Source organism: Syngnathoides biaculeatus, chromosome 13 (assembly GCF_019802595.1).
Source record: "Syngnathoides biaculeatus isolate LvHL_M chromosome 13, ASM1980259v1, whole genome shotgun sequence".
NCBI lineage: Eukaryota > Metazoa > Chordata > Actinopteri > Syngnathiformes > Syngnathidae > Syngnathoides > Syngnathoides biaculeatus.
This window is the reverse complement of record NC_084652.1, coordinates 17,813,054-17,828,791: the sequence shown is the minus strand read 5'-3', so window position 1 is coordinate 17,828,791 and position 15,738 is coordinate 17,813,054. Positions and strand designations below refer to the sequence as shown.

Here is a 15,738-nt window from a genome sequence, read left to right as displayed (position 1 = left end):
TATGCAAACGCCACACAGGCAGGGCTGGGATTGAACCCAGGACCTCAGAATTGTGAGGCCAACGCTTTACCAGCTGACCCACAGTGGCTGGCATTATATTTTGGAAAAATTAGTGACATTCATCCACTTTAAGACAATTTGCAAATGGATGTTCTTCAACATGACAGCAACTCTGCCAAAACTGGAAGCCTGTCACCCTTAAACACTTGACCACCCCACCCCCAACAAAAACATAAATCATAAGGTTTAGGGGAGAATGAGGAATGTCCGGAAATATGACAATGGCTTGCTGCTTTTAGAGAGGCTACACATCTCAGAGGATAGGAAAGGCACTAAACTTTATGAATCTGAATATAAGTCCTTTAATTTTCTGAGTCGCTTATCAGGGGAGAGCTGGAGCCAATCCCAGCTGTCATCAAGCAGGAAGCGGTGCACACCATGAACTGGTTGCCAGCCAATTGCAGGGCACATGGAGACAGACAACATTTGCAGTTAAAATCACACCGACGGGGCAATTTAATATTGTTTTTGGGATGTGGGAGGAAACCGGAGTGCCCGGAGACAACTCAGCACAGATCTAATTTAACACTGATAGGCCGGAGCACGCATTTGTACTTCTGCTCATACAATTTTAGGCGAATGGGCAAGCTAGTCGCCCACGGTGTCGCCTTGTCAGTCTACTGAATTAGAAATAAGAGATTGGTGTACGGAACAGCGTGAAATGTTTGGTTCTGTGACAAATAAAAACACAGACTAAAAGTTATTTTTTTTAATGGGTTGAACTGGTGAACGTCAACATTCAGCTGTCGGAGTGAGGCAGCGCGATCCACATCAGCGTCACGTTCAGTTGATGTTGGCAAGCGGATGGGTCACTGGGCGGAAGAGGTTGAGAAAGGGCCTGGTGAGAACCCTGCCCATGTTGGAGAAGAAGTTGTTAGAGCCCAAGGAGGCGCCGCTGCTGAGCAGGCGGATTTGGACCTTGAGCTGCCTGAAAATGGCATCGTCAAAGTTTGGGTCCTGGAACAGCAAAGGAATTTGAGAGGAGTCAAACTCCTTGGACAGTTCTCTGGCGACCGCCTGAATGACGGCGTCGTAGGTGTCCATATCGCTGAGGACCGCGGCCATTTTGGGGCTTATCTCCTCCGCCGCCCTCTCCGACAGACGCTTGATGACGGGCAGGATGGCCGTGATCTTGGTGCATGACCTGTACCGCCAAGACAGGCGCATGACCAGGGTAACAATCAGGGCGCTCATCAGGTTCCTCATGTTTGCCTGGTGCAGGCTACTGGTGGGTGACGGCACCACCGCCGTTGAGAAGGAAGCATCCTCCATACTGGGTGTGTCTGCCAGGCTAGGCACCTTCACTGGGCTGCGACTCAGGCTGGAGATGAGTGTGTCAATTTCGTTGAGGGCTCCTGACACTTCCATGCGACTCTTGGCGTTGACACGCAGCACTTTGAGCCACAAGCACATCTGCTGCATGTACTTCCTGATGGTGTCGTCGGTGATTGCATACAAGACGTTGCAGTACGCTTGACGCCGGACTGACACGGTGCCATCATCCTGCGTGGCCATCAAGTGCTCGTATACCGTGTCGGTTAGCTGGCGTCGCTCCTCCTCCGTGCAGGTCTCCAGCTCCCAGTTGATGAGGTTGGACGTCAAGCTGTCAAACTTACTGCTGAGCTCATCTTCCGTGAGAAGTTGCGAAGACGGCCTGGATGTCTTCTGGCTGTTCTTGGTGCCGGCTGTGCGGCGGCGGGTGGACCGTCCGGACCGTCTTGAGTTAATGTTGACCACAAAGGGCGGCTGAGTCTTTTGGAACATGCTTTTAAGTCCCGCCATCATCCTTTGGAAGCATGACTGTCCGACCATGTTGAGTGAGCTCCTCATGGCCAGCTCATCGGTGCAACTCGAGAATCTGGGGCGTGATGAGAAGAATTGCTTCACCTTTGCCAATATGGCGCTCATGTCAATGCAGGGTTTGCCAAACACGCTGCTACCCGCACGCTCGGCACGCTGTTGCAACTGGACCATAGTCTGGATGATGTCCTCCGCGGTGGCGTGGGCGTCTTCAGAGCGCCGCGCCATCACCTCGTCGGGTTCCTCCCGACTCTCCTTCGCCCACTTGAGCAGGATTGCGGCCACGGAGCGGGTAGCGCTGTCCACGTCTACGGCCGTCAGGCCGCTCATCCTGTAGAAGCGCTGAGTCATCTTGCTCAAGTAAGACAAACATTTGTGAGCGTGGTTCACCATCTCATGGAGCGTGTTCACGCTGGACATGGTCGCGTTAACGTAAAGCAGCGGCTCCGCTTGGTCCTCGCTGCTACTGAGGGCTGTACTCAACACGGAGTTCATCCTGACGTTGGCTTCCTTCTCGATGAGAGCCGTGAAGCGCTTTCCGCCCACAAACTCTACCTCAGGGACATCGGCAGCCGCGGCGAAGGTAGTCATGATGCTGTCGCCCAGTTGAGGCGTGCACCGCTCGATCGCACTGCTCATTTCGTCGGGGGACGCCCGGCCTTCCAGGTGCTCCACCAGGACTGGCACCACCAAATTCAAGACCTCAGTGGCCACCGTTTGCACGATCTCGCCGCACATATCAGCCAGGATCATGTCGATGGCCGGGTCACGGACCCCAGCCGCCAACAGCGCCCAGTGAGCCGGCGTGATCTTATGGAAGTGTTTCTCCGTCAGGGACAGAAGCACCTGACTGGAGATGTAACTCGCTTCACTGTCCATCTTGATCCAAGAAAGAAACCTCACTCAGTATGTCCATAAAAACATTGTGGCCGATTCGGACGGTTTTTGACATTCTCACACGACGTCCTGTGAGGGCGCCCTCAACGTCGATGTCATGCTTGATGTAAACATGACCTCGCTCCTCATTTCAGCACGATGTCATGTTTAATACAAATGCATCTTTGTGTGGAAACACATGAGAGAGGCCCTTCCTAACCACCAGTGGCGGTAATAAAGTACATTTTTCATCTCTCTATACTTAACTTGACTATTTAAGACAAAAATATTTTCCCATCCCGCACAGATTGTCGACCTGAGAGATAAAAAAAGGTAGATTGAAAGAGATAAAACTCAACTAGCATTGAGACCCTGACTGGCCCCATCCAGGGCCTTAAATTAAATATGTCAAAGTGGGGTAGCAGTATCACTATTAGTATGCGGGCTCACTCCAGTGATACATACAAAGTCCTCAAATATCTCAAACTGCATAATATTTTGTTGTATGTTAAGTGGCTAATGTTTGGTAAGCATTTGTTACGTCCATTTCAGTTGTGTTTAACTATTAAGTACATTGGCCATTCAGACTGAATTTCTTGTTTACATTTAGGTAAAATTGTTAAATACGTGCATTATGTTTGGATTGAGTCATTTCAGAAGTTTTGTACTTTACTATATTGAAGCACTCAACGGAATGTTGTAGACATGTACAATCATTAAATAAGCCTTGTAGAAATAAAATGCCTCATTTTTGACGAACACTTAGGGATAGTATGCCACAAAATTTTGGTCATTATGTTATTGAGAGCTTTTTTTTTTTTTTTTTACATGGTGCTGAGTGCAAAATATTCAAGAACCACGGACTTATAGAATTCTGCTTTTTTCTTTTAACATTGGCTACTTTAGCATTTTTGTCAGTCATTTTGCAATTTTTGCTCACTAGCTCTAATGGTTGCCTCCCACTGAATGAATGATTTCTGTTCTCACATTGTTTACATTTTAACTTCTTAATTACCATGGTTATACTTATATCACTTCAACATACTGAGACAACAGATGGAGATGTAGCTGTAATCTGTCGTATTTACGTGCGAATGTTCACTAATATGGACTGTCCTTTTCGGAAAAAAAATGTACAAATCTTGATTGAGATCTTGGGTTTTTTTTATGGTAGACTATATTCCTGATCCCTAAAATATTCTCCATCTCTGGCCTTATTTAAGAAAATTTCATAATTTACAGAACCATTTCTCCCTCGTGGACAGAAGCATCTGACTGGAAATATAAATGTGGATTGCCAACTTGATCTGACAAAAAAAAAACATTCCCGGTGATTTTTTTAATGAGCTTCCTGTGTCATCTTTGTGGTTAGGGTTAGGCTTTATTGACAATGTCACTTTATCAATTAAACATGATGTCATGTTTTATGCACAATCGAAAAAACAAATGCTGGATTATCTAATGACAACACAACAAACCCCAAATTATACCCAGGCTCATGACTCTTGTCCTTCAAGCTCCTTCTCCAGTTTTATTTTGTCCTGTCCTTCACAGGGTGTAGCGATACAATCTCATGCAACATCCAAATTTTATGTTTCCTGTTGTAGATATGATGTTTTTCTGATTAAAAAATTCTGTTCTGTGCGACTCATTGACTCTAATTCTCAATGAACTTCAATTAAAATATTGGGAAATCATGATGAAAGCTCAAAAGTTCAACTGTGATACAGTAAAACTGCTCCGGCATAAAAGAGATAAAAGATTCTCCATTTTGTTCGATCTAACGGCCCAGGGGTGGCGAACCCGTGGCTCTCGAACCATATGCAGCTTTCTGCCAGGTTTCATGCGGCTCTAATGAAGGAATTAAAGGATATTGAAATTTTTTTTTGTGCGTGTGCACTTTGCTTGTGTTCATTATGGTATTTTTGCAAAACTGGCATGCCCGTTGAATGAAAATAGTTTCCCAGTCGAACAATGATCTTTGAAGAAAATAAAGTCAAATTGACTCTCCAAATGGGAGGGAAAAAATGCACAATTAAATGAAAATATCTGGATGAACACAGGACGTTTTTACCTGAGTGGGTGAGCATATTTTTTCGTTGAGGGCAAGCCACTCTGCCTTTTGTGTCAGGCGTCTTTATCGCATTTCAAAGCTTCAAATCTTCAGTGACACTTGAGCTCACTCCACGCTAACATCAACCTGGAATTTCCAAAAGGGACTTAACTTCAGTTACAAGTTAGTGACATTGAAAAATCAGACAAAAACAAATGCAGTTTCTTAAAAAAAATAATGAAGCATCAAGAGACTGTAAACATTTGCGTTACATCAACTGGCTTGGAACATTGCAAGGGCCAAAAAGCCATACAATGAGGGGGATTTTATTTTTAAAAAATGCCCGTGCGAGGTCGCTGAAATCTTGCGTCCAGAAAACCAAAATCTCGGTATCAGACCTTCAAATGTCCCACCACACAGTTGAACAGAGAATATCGGACATTAGCACTATTTGCCTTGAGGATGCTCGTGGAAAAGTACAGAGAAGGCCAGAAGGCGCTACATTGTGTCTTTGTAGAACTAGAGAAAGCCTATGACAGAGTACCAAGAGAGCAATTGCGGTACTGCATGCGCAAGTCCGGAGTGGCGGAGAAATATGTTAGAAGTAGCAGCAGAACAGCGGTGAGATGTGCCGTTGGTGTGTCAGAAGAATTTAAGGTGGAGGTGGGACTGCATCAGGGTTCTGCGCTGAACCCCTTCCTGTTTGCGGTAGTAATGGATAAGCTGACAGACGAGGTTAGACTGGACTCTCCTTGTACCATGATGTTCGCAGATGATATTGTAATCTGCAATGAAAGCAGGGAGCAGGCGGAGGAACAGTTAGAAAGATGGAGGTACGCACTGGAAAGGAGAGGAATGAAGATTAGCCGAAGTAAAACAGAAGATATGTGTGTGAATGAGAGGGGCAAAGGGGGAAGAGTGAAGCTCCGGGGAGAAGAGATAGCAAGAGTGATCGACTTCAAATACTTGGGGTCAATAATACAGAGCAATGGAGAGTGTGGTAAGGAAGTGAAGAAACTGATACAACCGGGGTTTGAAGAGTTGGCGGAAAGTGTCTGGTGTTCTATGTGACAGAAGTGTATCTGCCAGGATTAAGGGCAAAGTTTATAAGACAGTGGTGAGGCCGGCCGTGATGTACTGATTAGACAATAGCACTGAAGAAACAACAGGAAGCAGAACTGAAGGTGGCAGAAATGAAGATGCTGAGGTTCTTGCTTGGTGTGAACAGGTTGGATAGGATTAGAAATGAGCTCATTAGAGGGACAGCCAATGTTGGATGTTTTGGAGACAAGGTAGCAGAATTCGATGGTTTGGACATGTTCAGAGGCGAGAGAGTCATTATGTTGGTAGAAGGGTGCTGACGATGGAGCTGCCAGGCAAAAGAGCGAGAGGAACTGTCAGAGTTGATCCTAGAAAAACAGCTAAGACAAGCCTGAGGACTGTAGAGAGTGAACTCAAACCAACCAAGAATGTCTTTCTCGCGAGGGACAGATAGGAGAAACACTGTGTGAGTGCACTACCTCAGATTGCCAAAGTGGTAGTCCCTGTCTGCTCTTTTAATTGCTTTCTCAGGTCAAAGGGTTACATGGTTACACAGTGAAAATACTGACACAGATGGCTACACCAATAGCACATAAACACTAAGGTACATGTTTCTTCAAGGCTGCAAGAGTGTCCTGATAAACCCACAAGAGATCAGGATGGAGACATCGCTTCCCATTGTTCAGGAGTATCAGCTTGAGGTTGGCAGGGGGGGCATCGCCTCCCAGGTGTCACTGGGTCACACTTCAAGACACACACGCAGCTCACAAAGAGAACAATTCAGACTAAGACTAACAGAAACAAACAGATGATAAAACAATCCTAACAGCAACTATAGTAATAATGATATACTTTTGTTTTATTTTTATTTATTTTACCAGGCTGTGCGGGTGCCTGTATGGTCGCGCTGATTGGGAGGCACACACCTGCGCCTCATGCAGGCTAATTATCCCCTGTATGTATAGGACCCCGATGACGACTGGTCCTCCGCCAGATCGTTGAGGTTCATGCCCTGTTCCAGCACTCCCGTAACCCTGATCGACAACCCGTATATGCCGACCTTCGCCTGTTCTCCGACCAATCCTGTAAGCCTGACTCCCTTGATACTCCTCCCTGCTTTGATCGTTCTCCCGTGTACCGACTCCTGCCTGCCCGCTGACCTGCTCTCTAACCCCAACGTCCCAATTACCGCTGTTGCTCCTGACTGCCTGCCCGATCCCCGATCATTGAATCATAAACGTTTTTCCCGAATTACCCCTGCGTCTCCCGTGTACTCCTGCATTTGGGTCCTACCTCCGTTACGATGGGTCGTGACACTAACATAGAAATAAATTCCTTATCAAAGACCAAAGAAAAGGTTGATGGATGTTGTGAGGGAGGACATGAGGACTGTGGGTGTTAGAGAGGAAGATGCACGAGATAGGCTTAGATGGAAAAAGATGGCACGCTGTGGTGACCCCTAACGAAAGAAAGAGAAAGAAAATGAAGAAGAAGCAGGGATGTTGACTCACAGTTGCACTCAGACCTGTTCATGTGTATAATTTGGCACTTTGTAGTAACAGTACAAAATGTGGCTGTTGATCTCTGACTGGTTGAACATAACAGAATCGTAACAGCCCAATAGCAGACAGACAGACACACACACACACACACACACACACACACACATAAAGGGTGAAGGACTGCACTTGCAGCTTGAGGGAAAATGGTGCCACACAGCAGAAAAACAATTCTTTTTCTTTTGGGTTTTGTATCACAGTGGCTGGACGGGAAGAATTGTGCTTCAAAAAAGATCTGTGATTCTTTTAGTAGTCGCATCCCATTGACAAGATGATCTTATGAACACAGTTTGGCACCGCGTCATGCATTAACAAGTAGGAGTATTAAAAAAAAAAATGCACAGGAAGAACATTCAAACCCCACACAAGCCAGATTTGAACTTGGATCTTAAGAACTGTAAGGCAGATGTGCTAACCAGCCACCCACCGTATGAAGATTCTAAACCTCTTAAAATCAACTGTAACTCTAAATCTGAGTAAATTTCAATGAATCAAAATCACACAAATCACAAACTACTGGAGGAGTCACTGATGGTGTACTGGTACACACGCCTCCCTTTGGTGCGGGCACCGTGGGATCAATTCCTGTGATGGTGTCGATATCTGCCCTGCGACTGACGGCCGACCAGTTCAAAGTGTAGTCCGCCTTTTGCCTGAAGCTAGCTGGGATAGACTTCAGCTTTCCGCAACGCTTGTGTGGATAAGCGGCTCGGATAATGACATGACAATCTACTGGGTTGGAAATTGAATCAGAAACAAACTGAATTATGTTCTGAAGAATCTAACCCTAACAACATTTTGAGCTTCTTATCAATATCCAGCCGTAAACTCACACAAACACACGTACACACACTCACTAACCCTCGTGCACACACTTAACTCCTCCGTCAATCTAAAGGTGCTGCGAGGTCTTCTTCAGGTTCAACTCCCATCACTAAAATGTCTAAAATATTCCTCTACCTTTAGTTTGGCAAGTCCCCGCAACAAGCGGGCTCACCCTTCCTGTTGTGGCGGGGGGTCATCAGGTGGTCCCGGGTGGTGCTTCTGCAGGTGAATCCTGAGGTTCTGCTTACCGGCAAACCTCTTGCCGCAGTGGTGGCAAGCAAACGGTCGCTCCCCTGTGTGGACACTCTGGTGGGTCTTCAGGTGGCCCGACTGCGTGAAGCGTTTTCCGCACTGACTGCAGCCGTATGGCCTCTCGCCCGTGTGTATGCGCACGTGTGTCTCCAGGCTGCGCGCCGTAGAGAACCATTTGCTGCAGTAGTTGCACACAAAACGACGGTCCCTGGACAAGCGGTTCTGGTCTTGAGTGTCGGATTGGGGCCCTGCCGAGCCCAGAGCCAACGGGAAGGCGGCGTTCAAGTCGGACGGGGGTCGGTGGGGCACGGCCAGGATAGTGGGCAGCCCCTGACTGGTCCACGAAGAGCAGAAGTCCATCTCGGCGCCCCCGGGTCGGGAGCCCTGTAAAGCGATGGTCGGGCTCTGACTTCCCAAAATGAAGGCTGAACTTTTCCTCGTGGATGAGATTTCACCGTCTGATTCTGATGCCATTTCGTAGACTAGATCTGACGAGGTATCACCGGTGCTACCCGTGGGACCGGGAGAGCCCGGAAAGCTGTGTGAACCGTGAAGTGGCACATTGAGTTTTTTTTCCCAAGGACTGGGGTCAGCAGACGAGCTTGTAGCGACTATTTCAGAAGGCCCGTCTTCATGCTTGGTCTGTGAGGGCACCACTTCCGCTCCTTCAAACAATAAAAACACGTTGATGTTAACATTTGCAAGTCACTATGTGTATATTAATGCGGCAGAGATGACAATGACTAATTTGCAAAGACACTGAAAATGTATGCCTTCGGCGGGGGGTGGGGTGGGGTGTGGGTGTTTCAAAGGGAACACCCCCCCGCCTTTGGGCACCAATTTTTTTTTTTTATAAAACACACTGTCAAATGGTGACCTTTGGTTACTTCTAACAGTGTAAATACAGGGAAATCATAATATTTTGAAAACTTAAAATATGAGTACAAACTGCCAAACTTCAGACATAAAAATGTAGACTGAGTGAAATTATATCAAATGGGCTACTGCACTTACAAGTTATACTTCAGAAATAAGTACACAAGTCATTTGTTTATATAAGAGCGAGAGAGAGAGAGAGAGATCATGAAATATAAAAGTGAGCGATAAAATGTGTGATCTACAGGAACAGTGTTATAGATAGGCCTAATCATACTAACAGTTGATATAACAATGATATAATATTTGACAAAATTACGTCCAACTTACCTTTGTGTTTCCTGGTTTGGATATGCTCCTGGATATTTTTTGCACAGCACTTTGCCGGATACGTCCACATTTTGTATGTGTTCGGTTAGACGTCGATACCGTTTTCGTTCCTACGGTTAGACTTTTTTCAAGCCAAGTCCATCTGAAACAGTTTTGTACCCCGTGGTTTTTATCAATTTCCCTGGCACGATCTTCATATTTTCGCTCCAAGACTTTCGCCATCCTGACAAATGTGCAGACCGCTCGGTAACAAATGCGTACGTTTGTCTATAAGTTATAAATATGCCGTAGTAAACAGAATGCTTCTCTATGAAATGTTAACATCAGAGTGAAAATACCGACGAAGTACCGCCAAAATGCTGCCGGTAATCGGAATGTTGTTGTTATTATAAACACCAATTTGAATACAAACAGATGGAAATGCTGCTTTCTGCTATCGCAGCTGTGACTAATTTCACGACGAGCATTGCCGATAGATGCTGGCGGCCGGTCTTGATCACAGCCTCGCCCCGCGTCAAGCAGCATCCGCCCATCCCAAATTTTCTCAACGGATTTACATGTTTCACAAGAATGACAATTTCAGCTGAATATAACTCGGAATTCCGCGAATCTGCAGAAAATTCTCATCCCTGATGTTAGCCGATTATAATGAATCTGCAAACCTACATTCCAGACTCGCCATAGACACATAAAAAATAGAACCTGCACCTCATGGGATTTTATAAAGTGCAATATAATAGAGTGAAATTTTACGACACGTCGCGCAAAGCGGATTGGCCAACGCCATCTCGCTGTATGACGTAACACGGCATCATCGGATAATCATTGGACTTTCGAAATGTTTACCGTCATCTTCCAGTAGCAGCTCGTCGCCGGCATCGTCCTTGCCGCTCACGTCTTCCTGTTTGACTACAAACACGTCCTCTCCGCTACCTGCATCTTCTGTGCTCAAAGCATCCTGGAACAACAACAAAAAACCACACCCACAGTTTCAGAAATAATCAGATTTCAGGTGGCTCGTGTACCAGTATGAAAAAAGTTCTGCAGCACCTGACTGTTAAAAATGATCCCATAGCACGTTTTAAATGTAAACGTTAATGTGAGTGTAGAACCTCTGCAGCCAGTGGCGTGGCTTCTGCTGTTGGCATCGATGACAAACTGGGTTCTCCTCGACGCCCGTTACAGCCCTTTGGCGACCGGTGAAACACGTCTGATGACAGGACGTGCACTGGACAAACGACAGATCACTTTTCGATGACAGCAAACATTTTAATTGATCCATCCAAATAGGAACATCAAGTGACTTCATTTGAGAAGTGATGTTGTAGCAGGAGTAATTTTGTCATTGTAATACTAGTAGAGGTACTTGTAGTAGCAGTTTTATAGTAAGTAAGTTTCTTTCGGCTTGTCCCTTTCGGGGTCGCCACAGCGTGTCATCTCAGATGAACGCACATATATATTTGGCACAATTTTTACGCCGGATGCCCTTCCTGACGCAACCCTTCTCAGGGAGTGGAGGCCCCAGTGGGATACGAACCCACAACCCCTGGTTTACCAAACCAGTGCTCTAACCACTGAGCTACAGGGCCTCTAGCAGTTTTATAGTATAAGTAGAAAATGAAGTGCAGCAGAATGAGTATGATTGCAGCATAAAAAGTAGTAATAGTAATACTGCAGCTGATGTGGCAATAAGTACAAGTAAGAGAAGTTGTGGTAGTAGTTGGGAGTAGGAGTAAATGTGGAAGTAGGAGTAGTTGCAGCACTAATTTTGTAGCAGGAGAGAAAGTAGTACTGGCTATAGTGGTAGTGAAAGTAGTACAAGTGTAGTGTAGAAGTAGTTGCAATAGTACTAATGGAACTAGTACAAGTAGTAGTACTACTGCCACTTGTAGTAGGAGCAGTAAAAGTAGTAACACCAGTAGTACAGGTAGTATAACTATTGTAGTAAATGTAATAGCAGCTGTTAATTGACAAGTTTCCAATTACCTGTCACGCCTTGTGACAGCCGCCATCTTGTGTGTCATAGAGGTCAGAGAACAAAGGTGATAGGTGAAGTGTGAAGTTTTTTTTTTCTATCGTTAATTTATCTGATTGGTCTAACATTTATGACGGCGTACAAAAGGGGAATCTGGGACGTCATCTGAAACCTATCCATAGTGGTGATCGTTATGGTAATATGTGTTGTAGTGCAAGGAAATTTGCAAATAGTGGCCTAAGTAATAGTAGGGATGGTTGAAGTAAAACGTTGTAGCAGTCGACGAAGTACAAGTAATAATGGTAGAAGTTGGTAGCAAGGTTGTTGACATTTATATGTGTGAAAACTGCAAGAAAGTAACATTGCAAGTGATCACCGTCGTCAGGCGCCTCTCGGCCGCCGCCGTCTCGGCGAGCGACGATTGTCTCGATGAGCTCCAACTTCCGGCGGAGCTCGTCGTTCTCTTTGCGGCTGCGGCAGATCTCCATGTGGAAGACGGCGTAGCTGTCGTCTACCAGCTCGCAGATTTCAGCCACAGCGGCCCGGGTCAGAGCCTCCATGATGGTCGCCAGTTGCGAGTGGAACGCCGCCAAGCTCTTCATGGCCAAAATACACTTTCGCGTCCTCAATTTCACAAACGTGACACTTGAATAATCAACAACCGCTCACATTCAAACATGAACGATTCAGACAAGAGGGGGTACGTTTGTTTGGTTCTCTGTTGTAGTCCTTTTGGTTATTTTTTTGGGCTGCTTCCGCTTTGGGATTTCAAAGTGAAAGCGCAGCACTTATCATTGCGCACGCTCATAATTTCCCTTCCAGGTTGGCTAGTCGTTCCCGTCACGTTTAAATATTTCAACCCTTCATCAATCCATTTTCTTAGCCGCTTATCCTCACAATGCTCACGAGAGTGCTGAGTCCTATCCCAGCTGTCAACGGGCAGGAGGCAGGGTACACCCTGAACTTCGCAGGGCACATAGTGACAAATAGCTGCATTCACAGTCAAACTTATGGGCAATTTAGAGTGTGCAAATGTTGCATGTATTTGGGATGTGGGAGGAAACCCACGCAGGCACGGGAAGAACATGCAAACTCCACACACGGACTGAACCCGGGACCTCAGAACTGTGAGGCTAATATTTTCCACCTGATTCACCGTGCCGCCCACATTTTTAAGGATTGTTCATAATACAGTATCCATCTATTATCTGAGCCGCTTATCGTCACAAGTGTCGTGGGAGTGGTGGAGCCGATCCCAGCTATATTCGGGCAGTAATATATACAGTAATTATCAATCCCAATACTATCCCTAGTATCTTGTCTGTGGCCATTTTTAGTTAGTAATTTATACTTCTGTAAAATTCAAGACATCAGCTATCATCATTGATATTAAATAATGATCTTAACCCTTCAAATCTTAGTTAGAATGATAAATATGTGCTGTACCAACTCAAGTTCATGCATGTATAATGGCATGGTGAACTGAGACTGGTTATCATCTGCCTCACATTTCTGAGGGCAGGTGTTTTATTGAAAGGATCGGTGCTGGTCGGCGCTCAGGAGACAAAGACGACACTCAACAAAAGACCAACATTCCCAAATGCTATTTAGCCTCAATAACTGGCATATTTATTTCGACCAAATGCAAGTTCTCAAAACACAGTTGACATTGCGTGAAATCAATCATATGAGCCCCTTACCTATGCCGAGAAGGTGGAGAGCCTAACACCCAGGTAGAGGTCCGCTTGTCAACCAGCTGGGCGTCCGTACGAAACCCTCCGCAGACTCTACCTGTTTGTACTCTGCATTTCTCTATTATACTTTTCAGTTGCATGCGAGAGAAAGGACGGGTGGCCTACCCGTCCCACCTGGCGCCGCAACAATTGTTTCCTGATTTACTATTGTCACCTAAGTGTGTCCTTCAGGCTCTGAGAAACATCTTACGCAGCCATAACTGTCAAGACATCCCACAACAACGTTCGTCTTTGGTTTGCATGTGAACAAGATAGTGAAACGGTCCAGACGTCTTGACCAGTAAAACAAGTGATGCGAAAAACAAGTGAGTGAAAAACAACTTATATAACCATGGTTGCACAATACATTCGGGTATTCAACGGTTATGGGAAGTATCACTAATTAACACTCCTTTCAGCAGGGATTCAAGTCTTTACAAAATTTTAATTATGAAGCCCTCCCACCACCCCAAAAAAGAAGCCAAATTCTGAGTTCAAGCTGTTCAAGCTGTTCAATGGCAAACCCACATTTTTGTCAAACTCAACATCAAACAAAAGTACTAACTCTGACTGAAGCATATAATTTGCCTTACAGAAGTCCAGCAGCCGAATCCGACCAAAATACCATAGACAGGCCAATGAAAAACCAAACCTTTGTTTTTCTTTATGCTATATCAGAAAGAGGCCCATTGAATTAAAATATTAATTCATTACTGAGCGGCACGGTGGATCAGCTGCTAAAGCGTTGGCCTCACAGTTTTGAGGACCTGGGTTCGGTCCCAGCCCCGCCTGTGTGGAGTTCTCCCCGTGCCTGCGTGGGTTTTCTCCGGGCACTGTGGTTTCCTCCCATATCCCGAAAACATGCAACATTAATTGGACACTCAATTGCCCCTAGGTGTGATTGTGAGTGTGGCAGTTTGTCTCGATGTACCCTGCGATTTGCTGGCGACTCAGTTTGCTCCAGCACTCTCCCGACCCTCGTGAGGATAAGCAGCAAAAGAAAATGAATGGATGGATGGATGGATGGTGTCATTCCTGTATTTTTGTTTTTTTTTATCAAGCACGGTATCAGATCATGTTTTTTTTTTCTTGAAAAACATGTACATATTTTTGATTGGGGCTACATGAGTTACGACCGCAATGAAGGAACAAGTTCAACTCATAAATCAAAGCACAATTGTCTCCTACTGTATTCTTATCAGCGACAGTAGTTTGATTTTCTGCCATTTGGAGCGGAGCAAACCAGTTGTTGTTTTTCTTCTCGCCACCGGGGCTCGCCAGTGTTCCGCAGCAGGCGGGCCCTCGGGCGGAGGCCGACCTCTCCCCGCCAATGACGGCTTCCTGCCCGGCTGAGCTGCGCCGAGTGAGGTGACGGTGCTTCCACATCGGGATGAGTTTGAGAAGCAGAGGGGGACTCATCCTGGTCGGCATGTGGAGCATTGCGGCTCCTCGCTGCTCAATTTGAGGTCGTTTGAGAGCGAAGGCGGATTTTGGTGAGTGCAATGCATTTTTTTTAGTTAATTGGAACAAGTTGAATTTTGCCGTGCCCCTCGCCACCCCCCCCCCCCGCCAAGTGGTTGTTTCCTTCGACGCAAGAAGCCCTTCAACGTGTCACTTATTGGGAAGAACGTCACGACGGGCTCGCTTCAGATTTTTGCCAGTTTAACGTTTATACACCTTCAACTGAAGATGGGCGTTCTATTGATACCAACGGACCCACGAATTCGACATGACAGGGGGAAGTGTAATTCGGCACATAGAAAAAAGGTGTAGGAAACACTAAAAGATGAAATACGATCATGACACAACATCGCCGCCAGCAAACTGTGGCTACCAGAACACGCTTTTGTTGACTTTCCAAAGTGAAATACGATCGATAAGTAAATGTTTATAATGGTTGGATTTATGCCGAATGAAACAATGGCACAACATGTTCCACAGTGGATCATTTTAATCACCCCGCCCGTGGTAGTCTAGCGAGTAACCGCAGTAGTTAAAAAAAAGATGGAATTTTCTAGGGAGACTTTGGAATGGCGACGCAAGTAAAATGACGTCAGAGGGCAACAATATGAAATGTTCTGTATTCTTTTGACCCCCCCAACAGAAAAATCATGTTACTTTTGTCGAATTGATTTGTTTCATAGATAACGTTTTTAATTGTAATTATATATATATATATATATATATAGTTTCGTTTAGTATTTTATGTATTTATGGACTCCAGCTGGCCTCGTCTAACTTTTGTGTCCTCCTTCGTATTTTGTATTTTTTTTTAACCAAAGTAAAATGAGTTGTATTATCACGAGAATAGTCCTTTTTTCAAGAATTAAGTTATATTCTTTCCAGGATCAAATATGC

General features: G+C 45.5%; 3 protein-coding genes across 3 annotated transcripts in view; 1 reads left to right on the top strand and 2 right to left on the bottom strand.

Moving 5' to 3' along the window:
- Positions 1 to 455: 455 nt before the first annotated feature.
- LOC133511235 (uncharacterized) lies at positions 456 to 4,943 on the bottom strand. The gene is made up of 2 exons (XM_061839971.1): positions 4,811 to 4,943; positions 456 to 2,739 (listed from the first exon to the last, which is right to left on the bottom strand). Exon 2 carries the CDS (start codon positions 2,737 to 2,739, stop codon positions 844 to 846), a length of 1,896 nt encoding a protein of 631 aa, XP_061695955.1. The 5' UTR covers positions 4,811 to 4,943; the 3' UTR covers positions 456 to 843.
- Positions 4,944 to 8,364: 3,421 nt separating this feature from the next.
- On the bottom strand, positions 8,365 to 14,105 carry LOC133511243 (zinc finger protein 628-like). The gene is made up of 5 exons (XM_061839984.1): positions 13,348 to 14,105; positions 12,024 to 12,271; positions 10,785 to 10,900; positions 10,519 to 10,630; positions 8,365 to 9,131 (listed from the first exon to the last, which is right to left on the bottom strand). The coding sequence occupies exons 1-5, from the start codon at positions 13,479 to 13,481 to the stop codon at positions 8,383 to 8,385; spliced, it is 1,359 nt and encodes a 452-aa protein (XP_061695968.1). The 5' UTR covers positions 13,482 to 14,105; the 3' UTR covers positions 8,365 to 8,382.
- A 612-nt stretch (positions 14,106 to 14,717) lies between these two features.
- The window catches only part of LOC133511227 (extended synaptotagmin-2-like), a 40,003-nt gene continuing 38,982 nt past the window's right edge, over positions 14,718 to 15,738 (top strand). The window contains exon 1 of the mRNA XM_061839955.1: positions 14,718 to 14,873. The gene's annotated coding sequence lies outside the window, so the exon portion shown is untranslated. The remainder of the gene's footprint in view (positions 14,874 to 15,738) is intronic.